We start from the raw sequence: 27,570 nt of genomic DNA on the forward strand, positions 1-27,570 counted from the left end.
AGAATGGTCCCTGACACACAGGAGACGCTCAGTATGTATTTGTTGGATGCATTGAGCTGGCCTTGAAGGGTGAGTAGGAAGTTGAGAGATAGAGTGACATTTTTGGAAGAGGGAAGAGCTTGAGCAAAGTCCTGGAGGTGTGGAAGGCATGGTGCACTCCGGGGTCAGTGAGCAGCCTGGTGTTGCCCTTGCTGGGTGTGTGTGTCTGAGGGTACAGTCGACTCTCGTTATTTGAGGGAGTTAGTTATGTTCTATAAAGTTCCCATAAACACTAAATTAGGGACTAACGAACCATTGCTCCTAGGGGAAATACAGGGCTAGGTTCCTGCCAGCTTCTGGTCACACCATTTTCATCAACCAACCAACACATAACCTTGTTTTCTGTGTGTTTCTGTTTGAGGAACTTTATTTAATATGATGCTGATTTATTAACACTGAACTCACAACCAACAGCTCTAAACCTCATGTCTGAATGAAGCTTATCTGACTTGTATTTTCCACAGAAGGTACATGACAGCTTTCTTGCACTCAGGAACACTAGACCACACTTCAACCTTATGCTTGGGGGCCATTTTAAATTACCAACAAAAAAGCACAAAAACATAAAAAATGTGGAAATAGACTGTAAAAAGGACACTTGTTTACAGTATGAGAGCTGAAATAAGAAGGCAGAGAATTGCCTTGTTTGACCTGAGCTTCGAATGTTCCTGGGTGGTTGCGGGGGGGCGACTTACCTTTTTTGCCATTCTGCACACATCCATGAATGGCCATGAAAGTGACGCAAGTGTTGCTTTGGGGATTACAAATAAATTATAGCAAATAGGATAATTTGCAACTATGTGATCCATGAATAATGAGAGTCGACTGTGTGTGGTGGGGGAAAGAGCAAGAGAAATTAAGGAGGAAGAGATAGGCTGAAGCTAGATCATGAATGTCCTTGAAGGCCAAGCTTCATTCCATGAGTTTTGGGCACCAGAAGGGTTTGAAGCTAAGGAGTCATGTGTGTGACAGTGGTGGATTGAGGGATGGGTCAGAGCAGCCAGAAGGATAGGGAGGCCAGACCCCAGAATCTCTTGCCTTTGAACAACAGCATATAAGTCTTAAGGGACAGGCCATGCAACCACCCATTCAACACTTATTGAGTACCTACTATGTGCCAGGCACAGTGCTTGATGACACTGCCCTCAAGCGGCTCATGATCTGCTAGAGAACACAAATTCACAGCAGTCACTTAAAATTCATAGGGAAAGTTGTTCAATGAGCCTGCACCTTTGGAGTCAGTGATGACTTGAAAGAAGCACTGAGTTGGAGCTTAATAAATGCATTAAATAAATGAATGCATCAGGGAACGCTCTTTAAAAATTTTTTTTTTATTTCCATAGATTTTGGGGAACAGGTGATACTTGGTTACATGAGTAAGTTCTTTAGTGGTGATTTGTGAGATTTTGGTGCACCCATCACCCAAACTGTATACACTGAACCAAATTTGTAGTCTTTTATTCCTCACCTCCCGGGGAAGGCTCTCTTGAGGAAGAGATGATTAAGCTGAGGATGGTGGGAGCTGACCAGGTAAAAGTGAAGAGGAGAAGGCATTGCAGGCAAAGGGAATCATATGTGCAAAGGTTTAACGGTGATAAAGACATGAAACATTTAGAAATGAAAGGAGCTACAGTCAGGGATGGGAGGGAGTGGAGACAGATGAGGCCAGGGTGGGGCAGTTCATGCACGGCTTTGAGGGCATAGTGAGGAGTTGGGACTCCTTCACAAGGGCAATGGGGAGCTATGGAAGGATTCTGAGTATGGGAGAATTGAGGCCAGATTTGCATTTAGGAAGATCCCTCTTGAGGACTGCAGGGATTGCTGAGGGATGGGGGAAGCAGGAAGCCCTGGGAGGTCACTGCAGCTGTCCCGTGAGAGCTGACAGAAATGGGTTCCAGCAGATCGACTGAAGAGATGTTCTGCGGGGAGAGCCGGCAGGCCTTGGTAATGGAGTAGAATTAGGCTGGAAGGTGGGGAGTGGCCAGGGTTCAGGTACCCAGATGGCAGAAGTATGTAGGGCTGAGCTGATGAGTGTGATGTTTGGGGTGTGTTGAGTTTGAGGTGCTTGGGGGCCATCCAGGAGACAGCGCCCAGCAGGCAGCTTGATGAGCAGACTTGGGGTTCAGAGGAAGACCCGGAGCCACTATGCTGAGGCCATGGAAGGGGAAAGTGGGACATGAGGAAGTAGGTTCAGAAGTGAGTGCTGGGAGCCCCAGCAGAGGAGGGGACAGGATGGAGGCTGAGAAGCAAAGGCCTGGGAGGAGTTGCAGGGCAGGCAGCAGAGATTCTGGAAGCCAAGTGAGAGTGTTTCAAGGAGGAGGGAGGGCCTACGAGATGCAGACCCACCCAGACCCATCCAGGAGCCAAAGAAGATGAAGACAGAGACATATGCTTGGATTTGGCAACTTAGGCATTATCAAGAGGGACAGAAGCCAGACTGGTCATGGGGGGCTGGGAGGCTGAGAGGGAGGGAGTTGGTGTGAGGAGGCTCTCCAGGTGCTTCCCACTGTGGAAAGAGGGGGAGGCCACAGAAGGAGGGGCTAGAGGTGACTTTGGTGTTTTGGGGGGGGCGGGGGTGTGTGGGTGTGTGGTTGGTTGCTTATTGCTCAGGGAAGACAGCCCAGAATTGAAATGATGGCAACTGTCCCCCCACAATGCCAGAAGGTCCTCCAGGGGGATCTTTCTAAATGCAAATCTGGTCTTTTTTGTTTTTTCTCTTCTCTATAGATGAGCTCTCACTATGTTGCCCAGGCTGGTCTCGAACTCTTGGGCTCAAGTGATCCTCCTGCCTTGACCTCCCAAAGTGGTAGGATTACAGTTGAGGCACAGCTCCTGGCCATAAATCTGGTTTTGACCCTCCCTTACCATAGCTCCCCATTACCCTTGTGAAAGAGTTCCAACTCTTCGTCATGGCTGCAAAGCCATGCATGAACTGCCCTTCCCGGGCCTCATCTGCCTCCACTCCCTCTCCTCCCCCAGTTTAGTAGTTTTCGTCTCTAAATGCTTCATGTCTTTATCACCATTAGACCTTTGCACATGTGGTTCCCTTTGCCTGCAACACCTTCTCCTCTTCACCTTTCCCTGGCAAGTTCCCACCATCCTCAGCTTAACCATCTCTTTCTCAAGAAAGGAGCCAGTTTGGAAGAAGTTAATGATGACTGGGGAAAGGGAGGACATTCCTGCAGGAGGTCCCTGAGAAGGGCTGGTGTTGGGAGCACCAAAAAGGTTCCTGAGCTGCAGAGGTTGGTGGGTTTGGGGGTGGGAGGCTGAGGGAATTCCCATGAGTGCATTGGTGGAGTGGGAGAAGAGGTCCTCTGAGAGGGAAGGGTGGTGCAGGTTGTGGCAGCCTTGGCTGATTGTTATAAGAGAGTGTCCGAGGGTCCCTTACATGTAGAGAAGATTACCCTCAGTCCTAGAGGCCAGAGAGTGGCCCAGGGTCACACAGCTATTGGTCAGTCCCAGTACCAGGGCCACTTGTGTCCAGAACCTGCCCAGTGCTGAGCGTCTCCAGTCCCCTGTCCCCTTACCCTGAAGAGTGCTGAGTCCTGCTGCGCCTGGTAGCCCTGCTTGGCTATGTGCTTCCAGGGGATGCAAAAGAGGGTCTTGTCCACATCCTCCCAGCGTAACCCCATATAGCATCCACTCTCAATCTGCGCCACCCCAGTCTCAGAGGCGCAGGGGACCTCTGGCTCTGCCATGGGTCACCTGCCATCAGGGACCTTTCCTTCCTTCTGGCCATCAGGGATGCAGTGCTCAGGGGGCCAGGTCTTGGGCTCGCAGTGGCTGGATCCATGTGGGCCTGGGGACTACGGGCCACCTGGATGATGCTTGGAGGCTATGAAAGTGAAAGTCTGGGTGGGCAGGTTTCACTTTGTCTTTTGTCCCCTCTCCTGGGAGGCCCTTTCCTTTTGCCCCTCCCCATAGCAGCCTAGCCTGGAGGGCGTTGATCCTCTTTTATGGGGCTGCAAGAGGCTCTGTGGGTCACAAGACCCATCCAAGTTGGGTAGCCTGGGTTCTGCAGGTTTCAGGAGGCGGGGCCTCACTAGCTTCCAGAGACACAGCTTTGCCCCACCCTACAACTGTCACCTGCTCTTCCCAGCCCACCTGCAGACTTGTCAGTCTCTTTCCAGGACCTGGACTGTCGAGGTTGGAAAGGCAAGGGCTTCTCAAACTAACGCCTGCCAGAACTGAGAGGCAGCAACTTGTTTCAAATGCACACTCATGACCTCCATCCCAGACCGGCAGAATCAGACTTTCTGGGCAGGAAGCCCAGGAAACCCACAATGTAATGAGTTCCCCCATGAGGTTCTGATGCAGGTGGTCCGGGGGTCACACTTATTTCCGTAAATATTAGGAGTTCCCACTGACTGATTGCTCATCACAGTGCTGGGCCTGGCTAAACACTTTCCTGCAGTGTCTCAATTGGTTCTCACAACAGCTTATGAGGTTGGTATAATGCCCTGTTTTAATGTTAAGACTGAGCTCAGAGAGGTTAAACCCTCTAACAAGGTCACAGGACTACTGGGTAGTGCAGCCAGGAGCCAAAATGTGTGCCTCACACTGCCTGCCGACAGCTACACCTGCACTTCGTGGATTCTTGGTGGGGGTCTCTGACCCCCAAAAGTGAATGTAAATTTCATGTCTATGCATTTTTTTCTGGGGTTTGCATCTTTCATTAAATTGTCAAAGGAGATGTGGGATATGAAAGAGATCAAGTTGCTCAGATTGCTCCATTCCTTGCTGTATTCATGGAACTGAGGCTCTGAGAGAGAACGCCCCCGACTCCCTGCACCTCTGCACAGCAGTGGGCACAGAGCTGGGCACCTGGCCAGCATTGACCAGAGACTGGAAGCATTGTTCCTGATGTGTACCTGCTAGGAGGGCTTTCTTCGTGCTCCTCCTTTCCTCCGGCCCTATATTCCAGTAGCCGCCTGGCTCTTGAAGCATCTGGAAGGATTGATCTGGAACATCAGATCAGTCCTATAGATGATGGGGGCCATGGAGGCTTCTTTTTTTTTTTTTTTTTTTTCCAAACAGGGTCTCGCTCTGTCGCCCAGGCTGGAGTGCAGTGTGCGATCTTGGCTCACTGCAGCCTCCGCCTCCATGGAAACTTTTAAATAGGGGAAGACACCATCAGAGATAGAAGGTGTTTTAAATGGGGCACCTGGTTGCCATTTAAACTAACCAGCCTGGAGGACTGCGGGCTCCCTGCACTCTGGTAAGTCCAGCCACTTTGCTCTTCACATTAACTGTGAAGGGAAAGACCCTAACTCATGATGGTAGGTAGTTAGGAAGTAACTCCTTCTGGTTTTGGAGGCTACTGGCAAGGAGGTTACGAACTCATGGCCTTTCCCTTAATGTTCTGCCTGCCTGGAATGCTTCCCCCAGATAACCAAATGGTCCACTCCCTCACCACCCGGCGTATTTTTTATCTGGTATCTTCCCGACCGGAATGGCAGCTACCTGAAAGCAGAGGTTTTGCTCATTGCTATATACCGAGGGCCGAACACAATGGCTGGCACACAGTAGGTACTCAATGGACATTTGTTGCATGAATGAGGAGTAGGAAGTTGGGGTGGCAGCTGAAGGTTATTTTGTCCATCCCCCAACTCCAGTGCTGGAATCGGTGCCTCCCCGGCAGCCCTGAGCACAGTGGTTTGTGCATATTAAGAATCCCATACAAGGGGCTATTGGGTTATAGCTATTTTCAATCCCTCTCAACTTTAGGTATAGTTTTGGAAATATCAGCTGCAGTGACTTCTACTCATCCTCAGAGCCAGCTACTGCTTTGATGGGCAGCCCTGGCCTTTAAAATCTTGGCAGGAAGGGTCATTCCCACTGGCTGGGGGTGGAGCCTCCTTGTCAGGAACCTCCCAAACCAGAGGAGCTACTTCCTAACTACCTGCCATCGTGGGACTCAGACTGACTAAGCTAGCGTCCAGCTTCCCCTGCTCTGGCTGTGTGTGCTCGGGCAAGCTGCCTGATCTCTCTGAGCCTCTGTTTCCTCCCTGAGGATTAAGTAAACTCATGCAGTAAAAGGTCAGGATGAGGGAGGCACTACCTTATCTTCCTAGCTAGTATTTGTGCACAGGGATGGGAAGGGAGTCGGGGAGCGGAGGGGCCACTCAGGGTGGAGGAGAGGGATTCAAAAGGTGGCAGGAGGTTCCGAGATAAGGAGGAACTCGGGCCTTGTCAGGCGGGACACGGTGGCTTTGGGAGAGATGTATGTTGGGTGGGAGAGGGGAGGTGTTAGAGAAGGAGGTGCGGTCCCAGGAGGCAACTCTGCAGACTGCAGTTGCGGGAGGGTGGTGGGCTCCTCAGGCCCCCAGGGGATGCAGGCTCCCTCGCATCCCCTTTCCTGAAGGCTGCTGGCCCCTGGCAGAGTCCCGCTGGTGCTGCCCCGCCTTTGTTGAATGACTGGGAGGCACTCGGACAGGCAGCTTCTTCTGTGTCTCTTTAATACCCTCCAGGCCCGTCCAACCCTCCACTCCCCCTCCCTCCCCTCCCGCCGCCTTTAAGGGTGGGCCCCCTCCCCCAGCCCACGGACTAAGGCACCAGGTGGCTGCAGCCGGCCGGCCCGGACACAGAGACGCACAGGTTGGGGATGCTGACTGCAGACGCGGATGAGCAGGGCGGGCGAGGGAGGCAGGGTTCAGGCCGCCGCGGGGCTCCCCCAGCCTCTGGGCCCATCCTGGGGGGCGTGGAAGGCGCCGACAGCCCCCGAAGGCAGCCAGTTGGGAGGAAGTGGGGAGCCACGGCGGAACTGCATCCTCACTTGCCGCCCTTGCGGGACAGACACCGAGGGAGGCACGAGAAAGTCTGCTTGACGCGCGCCAGCAGCGGCAGCGGCCGGTGGGCTTCCCGGGGCGTGCGCGGCACCAGGCGCTGCAGGGTTCCCTCGGAAGCTGCGGAGTGCGGCCCAGTGGAGGAGGCCGAGGTCGCAGAGCCCTGCCGGCAGCGCTTGCATAGCGGCAGCAGCGCGCGCAACTCCTCCTCGTCGCGGAAGGGGCTCTCGCCGAAGCGCTCCTCCAGTTGCCGGCGAAGCTTGGGTGGGCGGGTGAGGTGGGCGGGGTCAAGGCCGGCCGCGGGACGGGGTCAAGGCAGCCGGCCCCGCCCCCACCCTCCCGACCTTCGCCCTTCTCCGAGCGTCCCATACCTCGCTGAGCCCCTCCCTTCCTGAGCGTCTTCTTTGCCTCCCGTCTCCCGGGTTTCCATCCCGTCACTGAGTTCCTCTTCCCTTCTAGGAGGCCCTTCCCTCTCCCTGACCCCTCTTCCGCCTTTGACACTCCCGTTTCCAGACCTGCTAAATTGACCCCAGGCGCCCAGCCGGGATCACTCCTCCCTCTTTGCACTTCTGGGTAACTCCTCCCGCTTTGCACCTCTGTGCTCACAACCCCATTCCCACAGGTTTCTTCCTTGCCCGACTCTTTCCCAACGCCGTCCTGCAGATAAGCCTCTGGGTACCGCCCTCAACCTGCTGAGAGCCCTCCCCCTCTCATCCTTTGTTCCCAGGGAAGCTTAGTTCCTGACATTTCTACGTGGCATCTGCCCAAGAGGTATAAGAGGGAAACTGCTGTGGTCTCATCAAGAACACAGGGGTGGAGTAGGACATAGACAGTTCTCCCCGATGGGGTCAAACACTCAAATCCTTCAGGTTCCAGCCAGGTAGGGCAGGCAGTGGGAAGTGCTGGAAGACCTAGTCAAATGGGAGGGCCCGCACTGATCTAAAGGCATTCAAATTCTAAATTGAAAAAGAAAACACCTGGCTGTCTGACAAAATACACCTAGGAGCTGGATTAGCTCAAAGGCCATGAGTTTGAGACCCTAGAAAAATCCGGGTCTGAGGCACAGGCTAAATTTGTTCCAATCAGTGATCAGTTTGAGTGGGAAGAAGGATCTCCCACCCATGGCCCAACCCAGCCCTTGACCCCATCCATCCCTACCTTCTGGGAACTGCCCCAGCCAAACTCTTCAAGCTGCTGCCTAAAGCCTGGGTTGGGGTTGGCGATGGGCCGGGTGGCCTTGATGGCTTCAAGCACGTCCCGCCAGCCTAGCCCCGTCACAGTCATCACATACGCCGTCACAATGGTGGTGCTGCGAGAGATGCCTGCAAAGCTGGGATCCCCGACAACCCCTCAGGCTTCAAGTAAGATCCAGTGTCCTCCATGCCCCCCACGCACCCCACCCTGCTTCAGCTCTCCCACCCTTGCCTCCTGAATTCCAACCATAAGGGACCTGTCAGGACTTGCCATCCCACCTCCAGGCCTTTGCCGTGCTGTTCCCTCTGCCTAGAGCACCCCCTGGGTTCTCCCACATCAAAGGCCTGAGTGAAACACCATTCATTCAGTCAACAAATATGTCCTGAGCATCTGTTCTTTTTCAGGCACTGGGAATGTAGCGGGTATAAAACAGACATGGTCTTTGCTGTCCTGGAGCTTACAGTATGGCTGGGGGGACAGACATTGATCAGAGAATCAATTCCAGGTGGTGATAATAGCTTTGAGGATGAATCTGGGGGCTAGGAGATCCACATAGGAAGAGGTATTAATCTATAGGTGGAGTGGGGTTAGGGAAGGGGTTCCCAAGGAATAGACATCAATGAAGTTTGAAAGATGGATAAGGGTTACTCAGGAACCTTGTGGGCAGTGTGTACAAAGACCATGAGGCATAAGCCTTGTAGGTTTGGAAGATGGGGAGGAGGTTAGTACAGCTGGAAAGGGGAAGGAGGGAGAGGGTGGGAGATGAGACTTGGGAAACCAGCCTCGTTGCTGGGCCTCCAGCAGAGCCAGCCTGAGCCTGGATAGGATGGGCGCTCAGCGAGAAGTTAAGGAATGAATGATATCAACTGAGCGAGGGGCACCTGGGAAGACCCAGAATTCCTGTCTCCCAGCTTGGGGTTCCTCACTGCCCTGCACCATCACCTCCAAGGCCTGGAGGGGAGGAGAGAGGCCCAGAACTACTGGAGGGTGAACTACTTGCATGACCTCACTATTCCTCCCAACAGTCCCGTCAGGTCAGCTTTCTTTCTTTTCCCCATTTTACAGATGAGGACATTGAGTCTCCGAAAGAAACAGCTACTTGGCTATGGCCACACAGCTCATAAGGAATAGAGCCCCGGGTTGGCCGCTCTCCAATGAATGGTGGGCCCTCAGGCACTGTGACAGGCTGGAGAAGATCCTTCACAGGTTCAACCTTCCCATAGGATGAGTATGTGTTCAACAGAGGGCACAGCCACTTCCTTCCTCCCCCACCTTACCCCCCAACCTTGACTCACCAGTGCACAAGGCAGTTCCCCCCATTAAGGCGGCAGCAGTGGATGAAGTTGATACATTCTTTGAAGTGCTTTTTGCTAGAGGAGAAAGCAATAGGGTAGGGAGCACTGTGGAGCAGATCTCTCAGGAGTTGTTCCACCCCCACCCCAATTACAGGATAGCAAGGGACACAGAGCACTGGGTTCCCCAGGTCAGCCAGCACATGCAGTGAATAGGGGCCAGTACTTAGCATGAGCTGGAGGTGTGTGTGTGTGAAGCAAGAATGGTGGCATTTCAGGCAGTGAGAGAGGCCAGTCAGGGCCAATCTCACCATCTAGGCAGGAGCACTCCTCCTGTGGACCCTGTTATCATGATGGGTTTATTGTGGCCTTTCAAAGAAATGGGTGGGAGGAAATACAAGGGTCCCACTCCTCTGGGGTCTGCAATCAGAGCACCTGGGCACAATGACGGGCAGCAGCGGGCTGGGAGCAAGATTCCCAAGGGGCAGGACTGTCTGCCTGGCTCCATCCCAAGCGGGGACGCATGACTACTGATGTTACAAACAAAAATCCCATTTTCTGAGCTTGGTTATACTTCAGGCCCTATGCTAGATCCTTGACCTCTGTCATCTGATCTTTGAAAGCCTCCTTGACTCTGATCATGCACTCTGGATTTACAGGTGAGGCTCAGAGAGGGGAAGTGATTTGTTCAAGGTCACACAGCAAGTAAATGGCAAAGCCTGGCTGGAACCCAGATGTCTTAACCCCAAGGCCAGGAACAGACTGAACGTGACCCTTTCAAATCAGCCGGTGTAGCTGGTCCCAAGGTACAGTGTCTTTTTCCCATTTCATACTGATGAGACTGAGGCTCGGGGAGGTCGAGAGTCTTGGCCAAGGGCATATCACAAGGGCATGATTGAGACAGAGTCAGACCTGGGACTGGTTGAGCTGACCACCTGTGATAACTTTCTGGCCTGAGTACTTTGTCCTCCTTCAAACCCCCTCCCCTTCGCCCACCACAGGAGGCGGCTGTCTGTCCATCTGTGGGTCCATCCAGGGGAACTTACATGGGTACCTCAGGGGTATCAGCCACCGGGATGCGAAGGTAGGTGATATCCTACAAGTACAAAATACACTCAGGCAGGGGACCTTGCTTGCAACCCTCCCTGACGCTGGTCTGAGCTGCCCAGGCAGGGCATGACCCCAGCCCAGTTCCTGCCCCTCTCTGGCCCACCGTGGTCCTCTCTGTCCAAAGAAAGTAGTCATCTCTGAGGCCTCCCAGCTGTGACCACTTGTGATTCCTGAACCTTCTAAGCAGATGGTGTCTCCTAACCCCATCAGCGACTTGGGCATGAGGTCTTCTATCCCTCCCAACAGGGACCCAGGAACCTTTGTCAAATCACCAGGAAAGGGCTACTTAAAGGGACTCCACTCCAAATGCAAATTACAAAATTACTTCGTAAAAAAGGTAAAGCAGATTTGATTATCTTGAAGAGAAACAAAAATCATGAAAACAAGTATACATTTCATGAATCCTGGTTATAAAATGATGTGCTAATTGTGAGAATAATCAAGGAATAAATTGTCAGGATTTTTTTCCAACAAACTTGCTGTGATGTCCTTTATTTCCTGATTAGCCATACAATATCATGAAGATTATTTTTGCCCGCCTCCTGAGGACCTCCTTGCTTTTCTCAAGAAACCATCTTAACATTTTGATGTTCAAATGGCTCTTTTCAGGGGCCAGGCCCACCACTGGCAGTAACTAAGGGACCACCAGCCAGGTTCTCATTTATCCATGGCTTTGTGTGAGATTCCAGCCCTTCTCTCACTCACATTCCCCAAGGTCATGACATCCTGCATCTTTGGCAAAGTTTGCAATTTCACTTTGCAACACGTTGGCCTTGGGTTTGTGTGGTGCTATCAAACCTTGCCTGGTAAATGCGCTAATGGAGCGGGAGGGAGGAGAGATGCTTGGGAGAAGCAGGAAGGGCCGTAGGAGCAGAGACTCACTGTGTAGACTGTCATTTCATTAGTAAATACACTCACGACTTGACAACCTTCCCCATGCAATCTAGTGACTGTTTACTCCAAATACTCCCAAACGAGGCTGCCCTAGGAGGCAAAATAAGACTCCAATGGCCTGGAAATTTCTTCTCTGAATGACATTGAAAATCGTAGATTATTGGAGGTTGCTGTTAGAGAATATCAAATCTGACATATGGGAAAACTGAGGCCTAGAGAAGGGAAGGACCTTGGCCAAGGTCACACGGCAAGTCTATGGCAGAACCGGATCTTCGTTTCAGATCTCCAGGACCTTTTCCCACCCATGGTTCTTTCTCTCCAGTGGATGATACAGACTCTAATAGATAAGGGAGAAGAGGCTCTGTTCATGGGATAAGAATATGATTAACTTTGTTATAGTATCAGTTGTGATTTTTTGGGTACCTATTTATGTAGTTCCCAACCACTCAGTGAAGTGGGTACTGTTACAAAGTTCCCATTTTACAGATCAGACAACTGAGGCTCAGAGGGGGCAAAGTCCTGTCTGCAAGGTCATAAAACAAATAAACGGTGAAGATGTTCCTGACATAAGCACGTGTAGTCTGGATTTATTACTTTCCTCTGCTGGGTCCTAACACCCTCATGCCCCTTTCCCAGGAGTTGATAATACCAGCACCAACCGCTCTAGAGGGGACCACACTTTACAGTGTGCAAAGCACCTTCACCATCTTGCAGTCCCTGTGCATCCTCACAACAGCCCCCTGGGGGGCAGACAGAGCTGAGGGATCGAAGCCCTAGACAGGTGAAGTCACAGTCCAAGGTTGCATAGCAAGACACAGAGCCCAGAGTCATCCGTTTGGATTCATCCATCCAGTTGGGCCATGGGAAGCCCATATGGGGGCCATTTTAAGGTTCTGTGTGAGACTTTGGTGCTAGATGGCCTGTGTTTGTACCCCAACTCCTCAGCTTCCTGGATAGGTGACCTTAGGTGAGTTAATTGACCTCTCGGGGCGTCAGCTGCCAAATAGGGATGATAATGTAAAATGGCCCAGTGGTGGAGACCAAATGAGTTAACATGAGTCAAGAAGGAAGCATAGCACCTAGCACATAGTAGATATTTGATAAACGGGTCTGCACCCTCCCACCCTGCATAGCCCTGGGATGGGGGTAAGAAGTACCTGCAGCAGAGGCTGGGGTGACTCATGGATAGAGATGATGTGTGTGATCTTATTCCGGCCCAGCTGATCCAGGTCTTTGGCATCTGAAAGAAACAGGATGCTTGAGCCAATCTGGCTGGCATGACTTATTTGTCCCTGATGGCCAAGTGTGGAGGGAGCTCACTGCCTGCCCAGCTCTCCCCCTCACCCCACCACTCCACTTTGGCCTACCCTCTGCCGGCTCCCTGATCCTCTTGCTTCTGAGGCACATGCAAATAACAGTCCAGCATCTCCCCATCCTTGCTCATGCTGTTCTTTTCATCCAAAATACCCTTCCCAGGCATATTCTTTGACCCAGCAATTCTACTTCTAGGAATCTTGTCTATGGAAGCACTTGCTCACACAGAAAGCCGTGTGTGGAGGATGATGTTCTCTGCAGTCCTGCTTATATCACAAATAGTTTAAACATGGGAACAACCTAGTGTTCATTAAAAAGGGACTATATGATTAATGGTGTAGGCATACTTTGGCACAGCATGCAGCCATTAAAAAGAGTTATATATGTTGATGTGCAATGATGCCCACAATGTATTTTTAAGGATACAGAATAAGCTTCCACTTTTATTTTAAATATTATGTCTTTATCTACAAAGATATATGAACAAGGGATGTACCCAACAGTGGCTCTCTCTAGGGGCTGCATACCCAGCATATGCAGACCTTTTATATTCAGAATAAATAACACATGTCCCCTCTGTCTCCATTTCCTCATTTGATGAGCATTTACCGAGTGCTAATCATTTGTATACTTTGGCTGGGCACTGGAGGTCTGGGGCCAGCTTCGTAGCTCCTGCCCTTATGGGGCCTGCACACTTACAGAGGATTCAGACCTTACTTGGCCAAATACTCACAGAAATCAATGTGGCATGAGCAGCTGAGGGAGCTCCCAGGAAGGAAGGGACCAGAATTTACGAGGGTAAAGCACCTGAGCCCCTCCCTCTCTGAAGCTTTCTCTGACTCTGCAGATGGAAATGATTTTCTCACCTTGGGTCACCCAAGCCCTGGACCAGTCTGCCCCTTAGCATGTTTTCTTTTTCTTTTTTCTTTTTTTTTTTTTTTGAGACAGAGTCTCGCTCTGTCGCCCAGGCTGGAGTGCAGTGGCACGATCTCGGCTCACTGCAACCCCCGCCTCCTGGGTTCAAACGATTCTCCTGCCTCAGCCTCCCGAGTAGCTGGGATTACAGGTGCCCACCACCATGCCTGGCTGATTTTTGTATTTTTAGTAGAGACGGGGTTTCACCATGTTGGCCAAGCTGGTCTCAAACTCCTGACCTCAGGTGGTCTGCCCGCCTCTGCCTCCCAAAGTGCTGGGATTAAAGGTGCGAGCCACTGTGCCCGGCCCCCTTAGCATGTTTTCTACCAAGCATGTTTTCTACCCAAGGTCTATGTTCAGCTGTGCCTGCCAGCCACCAGCCTGGAAGCCACTGAGGAACAACGTATCTATACATGGGTGTCCCCTCCTCCTGACTGAAGATTGCGGAAGGAATGGATGAGAGAGTGGGAAATGTAAAGCTTGCCAGTTCACCCCCGCCAACTTCCAGCTCCAGGCTGCCCACCTGCTTCAGGGCTCTGGGGTGTGACAGGATTGGTGCTCATGACCCTGCTCACAAGAGGGCCCAGCCCGTCTCCAGAGACCTCTCCTCTGACAAGGAGGAAGTTAAGAGGGGAAGAGTTCCCAGCTTCCCCGCTGGAAGCAGCACCCCTAAACAGACTTCAACCCAGAACCTCAGGGTCAGAAGAGCCCTCAGCGGCTGGTAGACCTTTTGTGCTGAGGAGGAGGCTGAGGCTTAGTGCGGGTGTAGACTTGCTCAGGTCCACAGCCCAGGCCCCGAGCCCTTTGCTCTGTTCCTTTGGTCTTGTGGTAGAACACTGGGTAAGGCTGAATGGCGGGGAGGGATGTCAACGTCAGGTCCCCATGCTCCCTCCATGTCTCTTCGAGCCTGGGGACATTCACCTGCACACGCACCCCTTGTCCTTCATCAGCTTTTTCCTCCTCCCAGCCTGCAGCCGCTTCCCTACCCCCAACCCCATTCCTGAGATACATGGGCCAGGGCATGAATGGTGGACACAGGCCTGAGACAGGCAGAGTGCCATGGCCTCGGGACAGAGTGGGCAGTGCTCACCAATGAAGTTTCCGAGGTAGAGTCCGGGAAGTACCTAGAGGAAGGACAGGCAGGGGTCAGTGGGGCAGAGGCACCCCCTTCCACCCCCAGGGCAGCTGGGGGGCCCACAGCCCCTCACTGTCCTATGAAGGGTATGAACCTCAGGGCTCAGGGAGCACTCGCTTCCCTTTTGTGGGCCCTGGGTCCTCTGTGAGAGGGGTCTGGGGCTCTGGGGAGGGTAGGCGAGGGGGCCAGTTAACCAACCAAGGGAACCAAGGGAGGCCAGCTTGGGTATAAGAGGGGAGAGGAGGAAGGCAGGTCTTAGGAGGAGAGGAGAGAGGTGGACTTGCAGGGTGCCGGGATGGAAATTTTGGGGCTGGGGAGGCAGAAAGGCAGGGACATGCAGAGGCGGGACAGGATGGAGAAACAGCCCCGGAGACAGCAGGGGAGTCAGCGACAAGGGAGAGGGACACATGCAGACGGAGAGCCGGACTCACTGGGAGACAGCCCGGGAGTGACAGCCAAAACAAGACACAGCGAGAGACACAGAGTCTAGGAGAGAGGGCGGACACAGCGGGGACAGAGACGCAGGGTCAGAGAAGGAGAGACCCGACAGCCGCGGTCTCGAGTCACAGGAACACGGAGATGCCGCCGCACAGAGACCGGCGAGACCAGAAGGTCAGAGGCGGGCGGACGGAGCTGGTCAGCGCCGGGCCGCAGCGGCCGGGGCGGGGGCCGGGGAGGCTGCGCGGGGCCCGCCCCCTACCTTGGTCATGCCATTGCCCATGATCCCGGGGGCGGCGGTCCGAGCGCACCCCCAGCTCGTCGCCCGGAAAGCGATCCTGTCACAGCTGCCCTGACGTCCCAGGCCCGGGGCCTGCAGCCTGGCGGGGAACGGGGGGCCCGGCGTCCGCGGCCCTGCCCAGCCCTGCCCAGCCACTGCCACCGCCCGCCGACCCCCGGCCCGGGAGGGAAATGGTGGTGGAGCCGCCGCTGCCGCCGCCGCCGCCACAGGCTCCTCCTACCCCTTCGGTCATGTGGGGCCCCCCCCTCGGGTCGCGGCAGGGGGCCGGACAAAGCCCCAGTGTGCCGGGCCCACGGCCCGCGGGACAACGGCAGTTTGTTGGGGCCGCGTGGGGCCGCCACCTCCGGAGGTGGGGGCGGGGGCGCTACCCCACCCTGGCACCGGCAGGCGCGGGCTGATGGGGGGATGTCGCCTAGAGCCCCCCGGCCGGTCCACAAACTCCCGTCCCCCTTCCGGCTCTGCCTGGACCTCCCTGCGGGCCCCGGGGCAAAGCACCCAACTTCTCCCGCCTCGGCTTCCAGCAGAAACGTGACGGGGCTGGACTTTGATCGCCAACGGCTCTCTGCTCTTCAGAGTCTGCTTGGAACGTGATAAGTGGGTAATTCCTTCCGATACATCCCCTCCACCCGTGCAGACACCCTACCAACCAGCCTTCCTCCTTTCCCATCCATTCTCCTACCCTCTTGTTCACTCATTCACCCGTCCATCTTCCCATCCATACATCCACCCTCTCCTTCCTTCCTTCCATCCATTTCGGCCCCTGGGAGGGATGGTGCCATCTAGGTAAGCTCTGGGACCAGGCACAACTGCCATTAGGTGCCCCAAGAAATCACAGGTGAATGTTGGGAGAGGGGTTTCAGGGAGGGTTCCAGTCTAAAGGAGACTACATCAGGATGTATTAATAGCTAGAGGTCAGGGTCCTGGAAGGGGTCTGGAGACCAAGGTTTGAGGCCCTGTTCACCTCTGACCTGCTAGATGACCCTGGGAACGTCCCCATGAGCCCCAGCTAACCCTATCTGTGTATCTGAGGATGTTGAGGTGAGCCTTTCCGGCTCCCAGGACCAAAGCTGGAGAAAGTAAAATAATCAAGACACTTCCTATAGGACTGAAATAGAAGCAGCTGCACCAGCTTTGTTCCTCCAGCCATCACCCCCACCCCTCAATCTATAGTAGTAGGTGACTGGGGATTGTGGATAGAGAGCAGGACAGAGAGAATCCACAGAGCCCTTTGAAATACAGTGATTGGAGAAAAATAAAACTTTCTTTCCTGTTTCTTCCTCCCTCAAGTTCATAGCATACATGGGACTGCCTGTCTCAGCTCTCATAAAAGCCCAGAGTTCTCATAAATACCAAATTATTCAGTAAATACTTACTGAGCATCTAGTATATGATAGAGACTAGGGACACAGCAGTGGGTAGAGATTGTTCCTACCTTCATTAGCTAACGGTCTAGACCAGCATTGTCCAAATGAACTATAATGCCAGCCACATGTACAGCCACATTTAAAAAGCAGAAACAAGTTAATTGTTGATAATATTTTTATTTAACCCAATATATCCAAAATACCATTTCAACATATAGTCAGTATTCTAAAACTATAAATGAGATATTTTATATCCTTTTTAAATTGTATTAACTATTCAAAATCTGCTGTCTTTTACATTTACAGCAAGTCTCAATTCAGACAAGTCACATTCCAAACGCTTACTAGTCATATGCAGCTAGTAGCTACATATTAGACATCTCAGATCTAGAAGGGAAGGCAAACAAAGTAAGCAAAGAGACAAATTATTTACAAATGGTCCCAGTTTTCTATGAAGGAAACAAAGCGGACATGGAGAACCTCTCTGAATAAGTGGCATTTGAGCTGAGAGGTGACGTATAAGAAGAACCCAGCTGTTTAAAGAGCAGAAAGCCAGGTGCGGTGGCTCATGCCTGTAATCCCAACACATGGGGATGCTGAGGCGGGAGGATCACTTGAGCCCAGGAGTTTGAGACCAGCTTAAGCAACATACTAAAACCTCACCTCTAAAAGAAATTTGGCTGGGTATGATGGCTCACATCTGTAATCCCAGAACTTTGGGAGGCCAAGGCAGGAGGACTGTGTGAGCCCAGGAGTTTGAGACCAGCCTGGGAAACACAGGGAGAGCCTGTTTTTACAAAACAAAAACAAAAAAATTAGCCGGGACCTGTAGTCCCAGCTACTCAGGAAGCTGAAGTGGGAGGATCACTTGAGCCCAGGCAGTCGAGATTGCAGCAAGCCATGATCACACCACTTCACTCAAGAATGGGTGACAGAGCGAGACCTTGTCTCAAAAAGTAAAAAATTACGCACACAAAAAAGAAAAAGAGTGGAGAGAGTATTTCCAGCAGAAGGAACAGCATGGGCAAAAGCCCTATGATGGGAATAGCTTGGCCTCTGTAAAAAGCCAGTGGGACTGCAGTAGAGGGAGCTACAGGAGGTGTTAAGAGGACGGTTGGGGGCCAGAGCATGCAGAACCACATATGGCCATGATTGGGAGTTAAAGTTTTTCTTATCTTCTTCTTCTTCTTTTTTTTTTTTTTTTTTTAAGACGGAGTTTCGCTCTTGTTGCCCAGACTGGAGTGCGATGGCGCGATCTTGGCTCACTGCAACCTCCACCTCCTGGGTTCAAGCAATTCTCCTGCCTCAGCCTCCCAAGTAGCTGGGATTACAGGTGTGTACCACCACGCCCAGCTAATTTTGTATTTTTAGTAGGATGGGGTTTCTCCATGTTGAGGCTGGTCTCAAACTCCTGACCTCAGGTGATCTGCCCGCCTCGGCCTCCCAAAGTGCTGGGATTACGGGTGTGAGCCACCGGGCCTGGCCAGTTTTTCTTCTCTTCTGTCTGATAAAAACCCAACAGGAAAATTTAATCTGGGAGGCCAGGTCATCTGATTTATTTAAGTCAAATACTTTGACCCCTCACTGACCCTTTCCTTTGTGGGGGCCACTGCAGCAGCTCAAGTAAGAGGTGACAGTGCCCTGGGACAGAGTGGGACCCGAGAAGCTGGAAAGAAGGGGATGGACTCAGCATATATGAATATTTTGGCAGGGCAGCTGAAAGGACTTGCAGATTGATTGGATGTAGGCGGAAGGAAGGAATATTAGGATGGCCCCAAGGCTTCCTGCCTTGAAAGTTACTGTCTGTGTCACAGAAATGAAAGCAGGGGTCTTCACCAATTCAACACATGTTTATTGGGCACTGAGCTATATGTAGAAAATTGTGTCAAAGATGTGCTGACTTAAGTTTCCCCAAATGCCCGACCCATGGATGGTGTAAAGAAATGCTGATGCTGGGCGTGGTGGCTCAAGACTGTAATCCCAGCACTTTGGGAGGCTGAAGTGGGGAAAATTGCTTGAGCCCAGGAGTTGGAGACCAGCCTGGGCAACATGGCGAAATTTTGTCTCCACGAACAAGCAAACTAAAACAAAAAATTAGCTGGGTGTGGTGGCACGAACCTGTAGTCCCAGTTACCTGGGAGGCTGAGGTGGGAGGATTGCTTGAGGTTGAGGCTGCAGTGACCTATGATCACAGCACTGCACTTCAGCCTGGATGACAGAAGAGACCCTGTCAAAAAAAAAAAAAGGAGAGAAGAAAGAAAGAAAGACGAAAGGAAGGAAGGAAGGAAGAGGAAGGAGAGAGAGAGAGAAAGAAAGAAAGAAGGAAAGAAAGAAAGAAAGAAAAAGAAAGAAAGAAACCAAGAAAGGAAGGAAGGAAGGAAGGGGAAGGAAAGAGAGAAAGAAAGAAAGGAAGGAAGGAAGGAAGGAAGGAAACTGATAAACGAGCTTGAAGACTAGCTCCTTACCATGGCCCTGGCCTTAGCTCTGCGATCCTAGGCAGGTGAGCCAATGTCTCTTAATTTACCCATAGAGGGGCAATTATAACAGTCCTTTGTACTCCCACTGAGTGTTAAGGGGGAAGACACAAATTACATGTAGGAAATAATTCTTTTAAGTTAAAAGCCCGTATGTGTTATTAGATCTAACACATTTAATATCAATGTACTGTTCAGCCTTTGGAATTATTAGTTAATACAAAGCCCAATCTGTCTTAAATCATGAAATGACCATTTTACAAAACCAATAATAGGAAGATGCTAAAATATGGGTCTCACCCTGTCATTCCCTTGCTTAAAGCCCTTTAGTGGATTACTGTGGTAGACAAAATAACGGTCCCCCCCAAAGGTGTTTACACTCTGTTTCCTTGAAACTGTGAACGTTATGTTACATGGCAAAGGGGAATTAAAGCTGCAGATGGAATTATAGTTGCTAATCTCGGCTCACTGCAACCTCTGCCTCCCGGGTTCAAGCTATTCTCCTGCCTCAGCCTCACGAGTAGCTTGGATTACAGGTGCCCACCACCATGCCTGGCTAATTTTTGTATTTTTAGTAGAGATGGGGTTTCACCGTGTAGGCCTCGCTGGTCCTGAACTCCTGACCTCAAGTGATCCACCCACCTTGGCCCCCCAAAATGCTGGGATTAGAGGCGTGAGCCACCGCACCTGGCCAGAATCAGCTGATCTTGAGATGGAGAGATTATGCTGGATTACTCAGAGGGGCCCAACATAATCACAAGGGTCATTATTAGTGAAAGAGGGAGGCAGGAGAGTAGGAATCAGAGGGCATGAGATGACAGAAGCAGAAGTTGGAGTGGTGTAATTGCTGGGTTTGCAGATCGAAGGGGGCCCACAGCCAAGGGATGCAAGTTGAAAAGGCAAGGAAACAGATTATCCTAGAGCTTACAAAAGAAACTCAACCTTGCCGACACCTTCATTTTAGCCCAGTGAGACCCATTTCACACCTCTGACCTCAAGAACTGTAAGATACTACGTCTGTGTTGTTTTAAGTCACTATGTTGTGATTACAAGCAGCAACAGGAAATTCATACACTCACCAACACCTTTAGGAAAATGTCCAACCTGCTTAGCATGGCACACAAGGAGGCCTTGTGGGATGTGGTTTCTGCCACTGACTTTAAGCAAGTTTTTTTCAACTTCTCTGGGCCTCAGTTTCATCATCTATGAAATAGGGAGGAAAAAAAAACTCTCTGTAGGTCTGTAGTAATATTAAATGAGAGGACATGTTTCAAATACCTAGTAGAAAGACTGGAACACAGTACATTATTATTATTATTATTACCATTGGCATTACTATTATCACAGAAAAATTGACAGAGTAAGAACCCTTGTCTCTACTCCCTTCACTAGGGCTATGTTTCCACATCTGTGAAAAAGGAAACAAGACCAAACAGGTGTGGAAGTCTTGTCTCTCCCCTCTACTCCACTCTTTCCTAGTTACTGATCTGTGTCGTGCTTTGCTTTCTCTAACTTCCAACTTCGCATATGCTGTTCTCTCTGCCTGGAATGCTCTTCCCATCCTCCTTACCAAGCTAACTCTCATTTCCTCCTGGAAGTCTTTACTGACTCCTATTAGACTAGTTTAGAAACCACTATTGCGCATTCCCAAAGCATGCTAAACTTCCTCTATCATATTATTGCTATGGCCTGTGTTGTTTTTCATGGGAAAAAAAATCTTAAATCCAGGTAAGGATACTTTGACCTATTTGCTTCAATTGTGTTGTTTAAATAAAACAAAAACATTCTAAATAAACTTGAAGTAGTTAAGTTTCCTTTTCTCTCCCCACTTCCTTCACTCTCTCCCCAACTAGTATCATGAATTTAGTGCATATCTTTTGACAGGCGGGGATACTCACCACTATACTCACAAGGATTGGCTATGGTGCATATCTTTTGAGTCTGTGTTTTTAAACTCTTACTATCTATACATACAAAAGAATATGAAATACACTTTATATGTGTTTATAATTAACACAAATTGTAACCTTTAAAAAACATTTCTCATTCTACAACTTTCTTTTATTCACTCAACAATAGGTTTTGGGAATATGTACATATCGATATAGCTCTGGATCATTCTTATCACTGTATGGTATTTTATTATTAGAATATATTGACCGGCTGTGGTGGCTCACACCTGTAATCCTAGCACTTTGGGAGGCCAAGACCAGTGGATTACCTGAGGTCAGGAGTTCACGACCAGCCTGGCCAACATGGCGAAACCATCTCTACTGGAAATACAAAAATTAGCTGGGCGTGGTGGTGGGTCCCTGTAATTGTAGCTACTAGGGAGGCTGAGGCAGGAGAATCACTTGAACCCGGGATGTGGAGGTTGCAGTGAGCCAAGAGCACACCATTGCACTCCAGCATGGGTGACAAGAGCAAAACTCCGTCTCAAAAAAAAAAAAAAAGGAATCTATCCCATTTTATTCACCCATCACCCTACTAGTGGACATTTAGATTGTTTCTAATATTTTCTGCGTTATCAAGAACATTGCAAACAACATCCTTATACATATGACCTATGTAGTGGTGTAAAAATTTCTTTAGGAAGGTTGTCACCTTGCACATTAACTACAAGATGAAAGGTATTCCATGGAGATGTGGGCCTATAGGATATTGTCTAGTAGTGGAATCTCTGGGTTGTAAGGTTCCACAACTTTATGAGATACTGCCAAATTGCATTCCAAGGTGTGAATAGCATGTAAAGGCTCCCGTTTCCCCACGTCCTCACTAACATCTGACCTCATAAAAAACATTGACATATTTTATTTTTGTATAGTTGATGTATTTCAAATCATACAATTATTTTTATTTACATTTCTCAATTGACTTACCGGCCATTTGAGTTTCTTCTGCTGAAAATTCCCTATTTATATCCTTTGCCCATTTTTCTTTTCTTTTATAGGGGTGAGGGTGGGGATGTCTTTTCCTTAACGGTTTGAAGGAGTTCCTTGAGCACCAATCCTTTGTTATATATGTTCTAGATGTTTCCTCCCAGTCTGTAGCTTATCTGCTAATCGGATTTACCATGTCTTTTGTGCAGTGGCATGATCTCGGCTCACTGCAACCTCTGCCTCCAGGGTTCAAGTGATTCTCCTGCCTCAGCCTCCCGAGTAGCTGGGATTACAGGCATGTGCCACCACACCCAGCTAATTTTTGTATTCTTAGTAGACACAGGGTTTCACCGTGTTGGCCAGGTCTCGATCTCTTGAGCTCATGATCTGCCTGCCTTGGCCTCCCAAACTGCTGGGATTACAGGCGTGAGCCACCACGCCCAGCCTGGCAGTTTAAATTTTGAGGTAGTCACAGATCATCTTTTTCCTTTATGAGTAGTGTTTTATTATTGTTTATCTAAGAAGTCCTTTCCCACCCCAAGATAATAAATATAACATGTATATGTCTTAAATATTTGTTATCATATTTATTTAATCCATTTAATTAGGCATCCATTTTTCAACTCTATGGAAAGTAAATTTCTCAGTGCCATTTACCGAGTCCTCTATTTTTTCCCCAGTGATTTATAATGCCACCTCTATTGTACATCAAGTACACACACACGCACACACACACACACACTCTCCCTCCTGTGTCTGTTTTGAAGCTCCACTCCTCATTGGCTTGGTAGGCAGAGAAGTGTCTCCTTGCCCCAACATATACACATTGTTCTTTTGATTTTGACAAGATTCCTCAAAAATCCTGATTGGATTGGGGAAAATACACGTCTTTCTGATATTGAGCCTTCCCATCCATGAACATGTATATCATTGCATTTATTTGATGTCCTTTCATAATATTTTGTAATTTTCTCTATGAGAATATAAACTCCATTAGGGCAAATGCTCTGTCAGTTTTCCTCTCTGCTGTATCTTCGGAGTCAAGAACAGAGCAGGACACAGAGTAGATGCTTCATAAGAATTTGTTGTTTAACATCTTTCATATACTTTATGAGATCTGTTTCTACATATCTTATATTTCTGTTGCTATATATTTTTATTGTAGTTTCCAATCAGCTATGGTTGGTATATAGAAATTCAAATGTCATTTTTGGGTTGATGTTTTTTTTTTTTTTTTTTTAAAAAACCTTTAATTTGTTCTAATACTCTGTAGATTCTTTGGATTTTTAAATGCAGACAGTTCTGATGGACATCTATTTCAGAAGAAGGGAAGAATGGATATTGTGTAGGCAACTAGCAGCATCTTCCACACTACTACTGTATGAAGCTAGAAGAGTCAGGTACTCTAGCCCTGGCAGCTAAAGCAGTTTGTGGACTTTAAATCTGAAACAAATAGTACAACAAAGCAGGTGTCTGTTGAGTATTCATTTGGCCAATTCCAGTACTAGTAGTGGTATCTATGGAGCAGAGGTGCTAGTAAAAGCAACAGCATCCAGTGCTATTTGCAGCAGTCATGTCAGTAGTGCTGTCTGATGTCCAGTAATAATCAGAAATGGCACCCCAATCAAAGTTTCTGCAAACTCTGATTTTGACCATAATTTTGATCAGCTAGACTCCCTGAATTCCTTCCCCATTTTTTGATTCTGATTTCCAACAACTCTGTGACTCATTCAATATCCTACCAATGAATTCCATTTCTATTTCAGTTAATCAAAGATAGTTTTTTTGTAACCAAGAATTCTGAACAATTAAACTCTCATGTTATCTGCAAGTGATAACTGTGTCTCTTTCTTATATATGCATTCAAATAATGAAATGCATAGATCTTAAGTTTTCAGTTTAGTCAATTTTGACAAATGCGTATACTCAATATAACCCACATCTTTATTAAGAGATGGAAATCCCCATCACTCCAGAAAGTTCCTTCATCTCCTTCCCAGTCAACCCAACCTTAGTACTTTTAAAACAAAATGAGCTGGCTGGGTGCAGTGGCTCACGCCTGTGATCCCAGCACTTTAGGAGGTCCAGGCAGGTGATCACGAGGTCAGGAGTTCGAGACCAGCCTGGCCAACATGGTGAAACCCTGTCTCTACTAAAAATACAAAAATTAGCCAGGCGTGGTGGCATGTACCTGTAATCCCAGCTACTCGGGAGGCTGACACAGGAGGATCATTTGAGCTCAGGAGGCAGAGGCTGCAGTGAGCCGAGATGGTGCCACTGCGCTCCAACCTGGACGACACAGCAAGACTCTGTCTCAAACAAACAAACTACAATGAGCTATCACTGTAGTCACTAAAATGAAAAAGATGGACAACATCAAATGTTGGTGAGGCTATAGACCTTAAGAATTAGAAAGCGGCTGGGATAGCAAAGGTGACTGGCCGCGTTACCGACTGACCAAGTGACCGGGTGACTTAGTGAGTAACTTCTTTAAGTAAGGAAACTCAGTAAATTACATCTGGTAAATTACATTTACCAAAAGCTGAGACGCAGCGCTCTTAGTTTAAGGAAAGTGCAGTTGGAGGCGGCGGGGGGCAGAGGCAGCCAGCCTCAGAACGAATTGCCCTAGGGTCGCGGAGAGGCGGGCCTGGGAAAGAAAGGTTGAGGAAGCCGGGGGACCTAGGCCGCCAGGACACCCAAGAGCCTCCAGAGGCTCTGGTGGATCGGAGTCTGCGCACTCCGCCGAGAGCGTGCCTTTGGCTCGTCCAATCAGAGCGGCGGATCCAGCCGCTTCTCTGTCGCCTTGGCAACGGGACGCACAAGCACGCGCGGCGAGCTGTGGCGGTTTGGATCTGGCCCGTGGGGAATCGCGTTATGTCGCGACCCAAGGTAGGAGTCAACCTGACCCAGATGCTTTTATCGTCCCTAGAAAAAGGGAGGAAAGCCGCAGAGGGATTCAAAATCGGTTGGGGATGGGTGTTCCTCGCGGAATGGGTAGCAGGGTAGGGCGGTGGGAGGGGGTGGTGTTCTCGCGGAGGAATTCCGGAAAAAGGAAGAAAAAAGTCGACGAACTTAGAGGAAAGACTACAACTCCCGGCACGCACCGCGCCGCCCAAGCTGCTGCGCAAGTCCAGCGAGCCCGGCCAGCTGGGGGGAAATTTACACAACAGTGGGATTCTGAGCTCCGTGACCCCTGGGGAAGTTGAACCTCAGAATTTCAGATTTCCTGATTTGGCGAAGCCCGCCTGCCCGTCCATTCATCCATCCATCCGTTTATCCATCCATTCAAAACAACGCTAATTAGTGTCTTTTCCCCCATCAAGCTCATTGCTGGCCAAGGGACTCAGGTGAATCAGACAAACCTCTGCCCTCTAAGAAGGCACAGACCAATTCCCCCATTTTAAGAATGGGAAAAATGAAAGTCGAAGAGGGAAAATGAATTACTGTAAAATCCGCTCTCCTCACCCCAATCCACTTTTTTTTTTTTTTGAGACGGAGTCTCACTGTGTCGCCAGGTTGGAGTGCAGTGGCGTGATCGCAGTTCACTGCAGCCCCTGCCTCCCGGGTTCAAGCGATTCTCCTGCCTCAGCCTCCAGAGTAGCTGGGACTCCAGGCGCACGCCACGACGCCCAGCTAATTTCTGTATTTTTAGTAGAGACGGGGTTTCACCATGTTGACCAGGATGGTCTCGATTTCTTGACCTCGTGATCTGCCCGCCTCGGCCTCCCAAAGTGCTGGGATTACAGGCGTGAGCCACTGCGCCCAGCCTCCATCCTACTTCTTAATCCCAGCTCTCATTCATGAGTGGAACTTTCATTTCTCTTTCTTTCCTTTTTTTTTTTTTTTTTTTGAGACAAGGTCTCACTTTGTTGTTCAGGAGGGAGTGCAGTGGTGTGATCTTGGCTCAGTTGACTTCCTGAGCTCAAGTGATTCTCCTGCCTCTGCTTCCCAAGTAGGTGGGATTACCAGTGTGTACCACCATGCTCAGCTAATTCTTTTTTAGTTTGTGTAGAGACAGGAGTCTCTATGTTATGTTACTGTGTTGCCCAGGCTTGTCTGGAACTCGGCCTCAAACCATCTCCCGCCTTGGCCTCTCAAAGTGCTGGGATTACAGGCATGAACCACTGCACCTGGTCAGCCTCTTATTTCTTTAATTCCCTCTCCCAACAAAAAGTGAGTTTATCTGCTTTCAGAGTGCCTTGAACTTCGCCTTTTTACTACAATTCATTACTCATGTGACTGTTTGTTTAACATCTGTCTTCCCCGCTGCTCTGGGATCTAATCTGACTTGTTCTTCTCCGTATTCCCGGTCCTCAGCACAGAGCTGACTACAGTTGATGCATATTGAATGACTGTTGAACGACCTACCTAGATGCTCAGCTAAAAAACTGCGACTGTTGGCTCCTCCATCTTCCTCACATCCCACATCCAATAAAAGCCTCCTTCCTCTAACTTTCTGAATATGTCTTGAATTTATTTTTTCCTCTACCCCAACTACTATGCTAATCATGACCAAACTCTCAAATTTCAAAAATTAATACTCTTTAAACACACAGATTGGGACACATATAACTTTTTTTTTTTTTTTTTTTTTTTTTTGGAGACAGGGTCTCATTCTGTTGCCCAGGCTGGAGTGCAGTGGCATGAACACGGCTCACTGAAGCTTCAACCTCTTGGGCTTGAGTGATCCTCCTGCCTCAGCTTCCTGCGTATCATTTTATAAAAATATTATTAAGAAAAAAGAAAACAAACATCTACTGAAATAGTCCCTTCCCATGAACCCAACTGATTCCTTTGAAAGGAAGGACGAACTGCAGGTTGCTGAAGAATGCACAAACTCTTAGCAGTCTACACTGTGAATATAGTTTAGACATGGGTGTAGCAGACCACGTTGGATGAAGGAAAAAAATAGTGGACTACTTCTTTGTGAAACGATGAATTTTGTTTTTGTTGTTGGAAAGGGAAACACAGGTCTCTTATATATTGACTTAGGACTTTGCGGTTTCTTTCAAATGACCCAGGGGAAATAGGAGTATGAATTTATTTGAACAGGATCATTCATGTCAGCCTTAAGAGAACATGCCGGGATATACTTTGTGTACTCTCACAAAAACATGCCCAGAGAAGGCCAGAAGTCAGAATACTACATGTTCCAACCATTGACCTCATCTCCTCAAGGTGATGGTCGCCAAGACCTCAGCTCCAAGGCATGTTGGGAACTCTTCAGAGGGCTAAGGGGAAATGAGGAATTGGATCAGGCAGGAATGAAACTGGGGTTAGTGGAACCAGCTAAGCAATGAAGCTGATCTCTGGTTAGATGATCAAAGTCTACTCACAATGGGTAGGCTGGTGTGGCAAACTGGTTTCAGCATGACTGTCTCCACCTGGTGGGTAGTACCAGGGAGCTCAGAGCAGGACTCCAGGAATAGAGCCAGG

At 49.6% G+C, this 27,570-nt stretch overlaps 2 protein-coding genes and 2 long non-coding RNA genes across 12 annotated transcripts in view; 3 read left to right on the plus strand and 1 right to left on the minus strand.

Moving 5' to 3' along the window:
• Positions 1-6,470: 6,470 nt before the first annotated feature.
• Positions 6,471-15,804, minus strand: DUSP15 (dual specificity phosphatase 15). Of its 4 annotated transcripts, none has more exons than XM_003904896.3 (7): positions 15,379-15,804; positions 14,634-14,667; positions 12,472-12,554; positions 10,357-10,406; positions 9,314-9,388; positions 7,983-8,154; positions 6,471-7,083 (listed from the first exon to the last, which is right to left on the minus strand). In XM_003904896.3, the coding sequence occupies exons 1-7, from the start codon at positions 15,397-15,399 to the stop codon at positions 6,811-6,813; spliced, it is 708 nt and encodes a 235-aa protein (XP_003904945.1). In that variant the 5' UTR covers positions 15,400-15,804; the 3' UTR covers positions 6,471-6,810. The 4 variants fall into 4 exon arrangements, with proteins under 4 accessions (XP_003904945.1, XP_009214630.1, XP_009214629.1 ...); XM_009216366.4 differs by having other exon boundaries at positions 15,428-15,601; XM_009216365.1 differs by lacking the exon at positions 15,379-15,804 and adding an exon at positions 15,110-15,342.
• Positions 8,070-10,890, plus strand: LOC108580629. Of its 2 annotated transcripts, none has more exons than XR_004179049.1 (4): positions 8,070-8,185; positions 9,084-9,246; positions 9,970-10,116; positions 10,312-10,890. It is a non-coding gene; the product is annotated as an uncharacterized LOC108580629 (long non-coding RNA). The 2 variants fall into 2 exon arrangements; XR_004179048.1 differs by lacking the exon at positions 8,070-8,185 and adding an exon at positions 8,457-8,580.
• A 98-nt stretch (positions 15,805-15,902) lies between the features above and the next one.
• Positions 15,903-27,570, plus strand: part of TTLL9 (tubulin tyrosine ligase like 9) — a 73,315-nt gene continuing 61,647 nt past the window's right edge. Inside the window, exon 1 of one of the 5 annotated variants that reach the window (XM_031656647.1) lies at positions 15,903-16,015. Coding sequence is in view for 3 of the 5 variants with exons in the window: in XM_031656644.1 (XP_031512504.1) it covers positions 25,009-25,023 (15 nt within the window). In the remaining 2 variants the exon portion in view is untranslated. Of the gene's footprint in view, positions 16,016-24,917; positions 25,024-27,570 lie in introns of those variants that run through there. The other 4 variants (XM_031656646.1, XM_031656644.1, XM_031656648.1 and 1 more) reach the window with 4 other exon arrangements.
• Positions 25,049-26,595, plus strand: LOC116270800. The gene is made up of 2 exons (XR_004179050.1): positions 25,049-25,481; positions 26,452-26,595. It is a non-coding gene; the product is annotated as an uncharacterized LOC116270800 (long non-coding RNA).

Source organism: Papio anubis, chromosome 16 (assembly GCF_008728515.1).
Source record: "Papio anubis isolate 15944 chromosome 16, Panubis1.0, whole genome shotgun sequence".
Lineage (NCBI taxonomy): Eukaryota > Metazoa > Chordata > Mammalia > Primates > Cercopithecidae > Papio > Papio anubis.

Excerpts from the sequence above, each read along its gene's own strand:
- DUSP15 (XM_003904896.3), bottom strand. The coding sequence starts at position 15,399 with ATGGGCAATGGCATGACCAAG. Across the intron at positions 12,555-14,633 it reads CTACCTCGGAAACTTCATTG|ATGCCAAAGACCTGGATCAG; the intron begins GTGAGCACTGCC and ends TGTTTCTTTCAG. Across the intron at positions 8,155-9,313 it reads GGGAACTGCCTTGTGCACTG|CTTTGCAGGCATCTCTCGCA; the intron begins GTGAGTCAAGGT and ends CGGGGATCCCAG.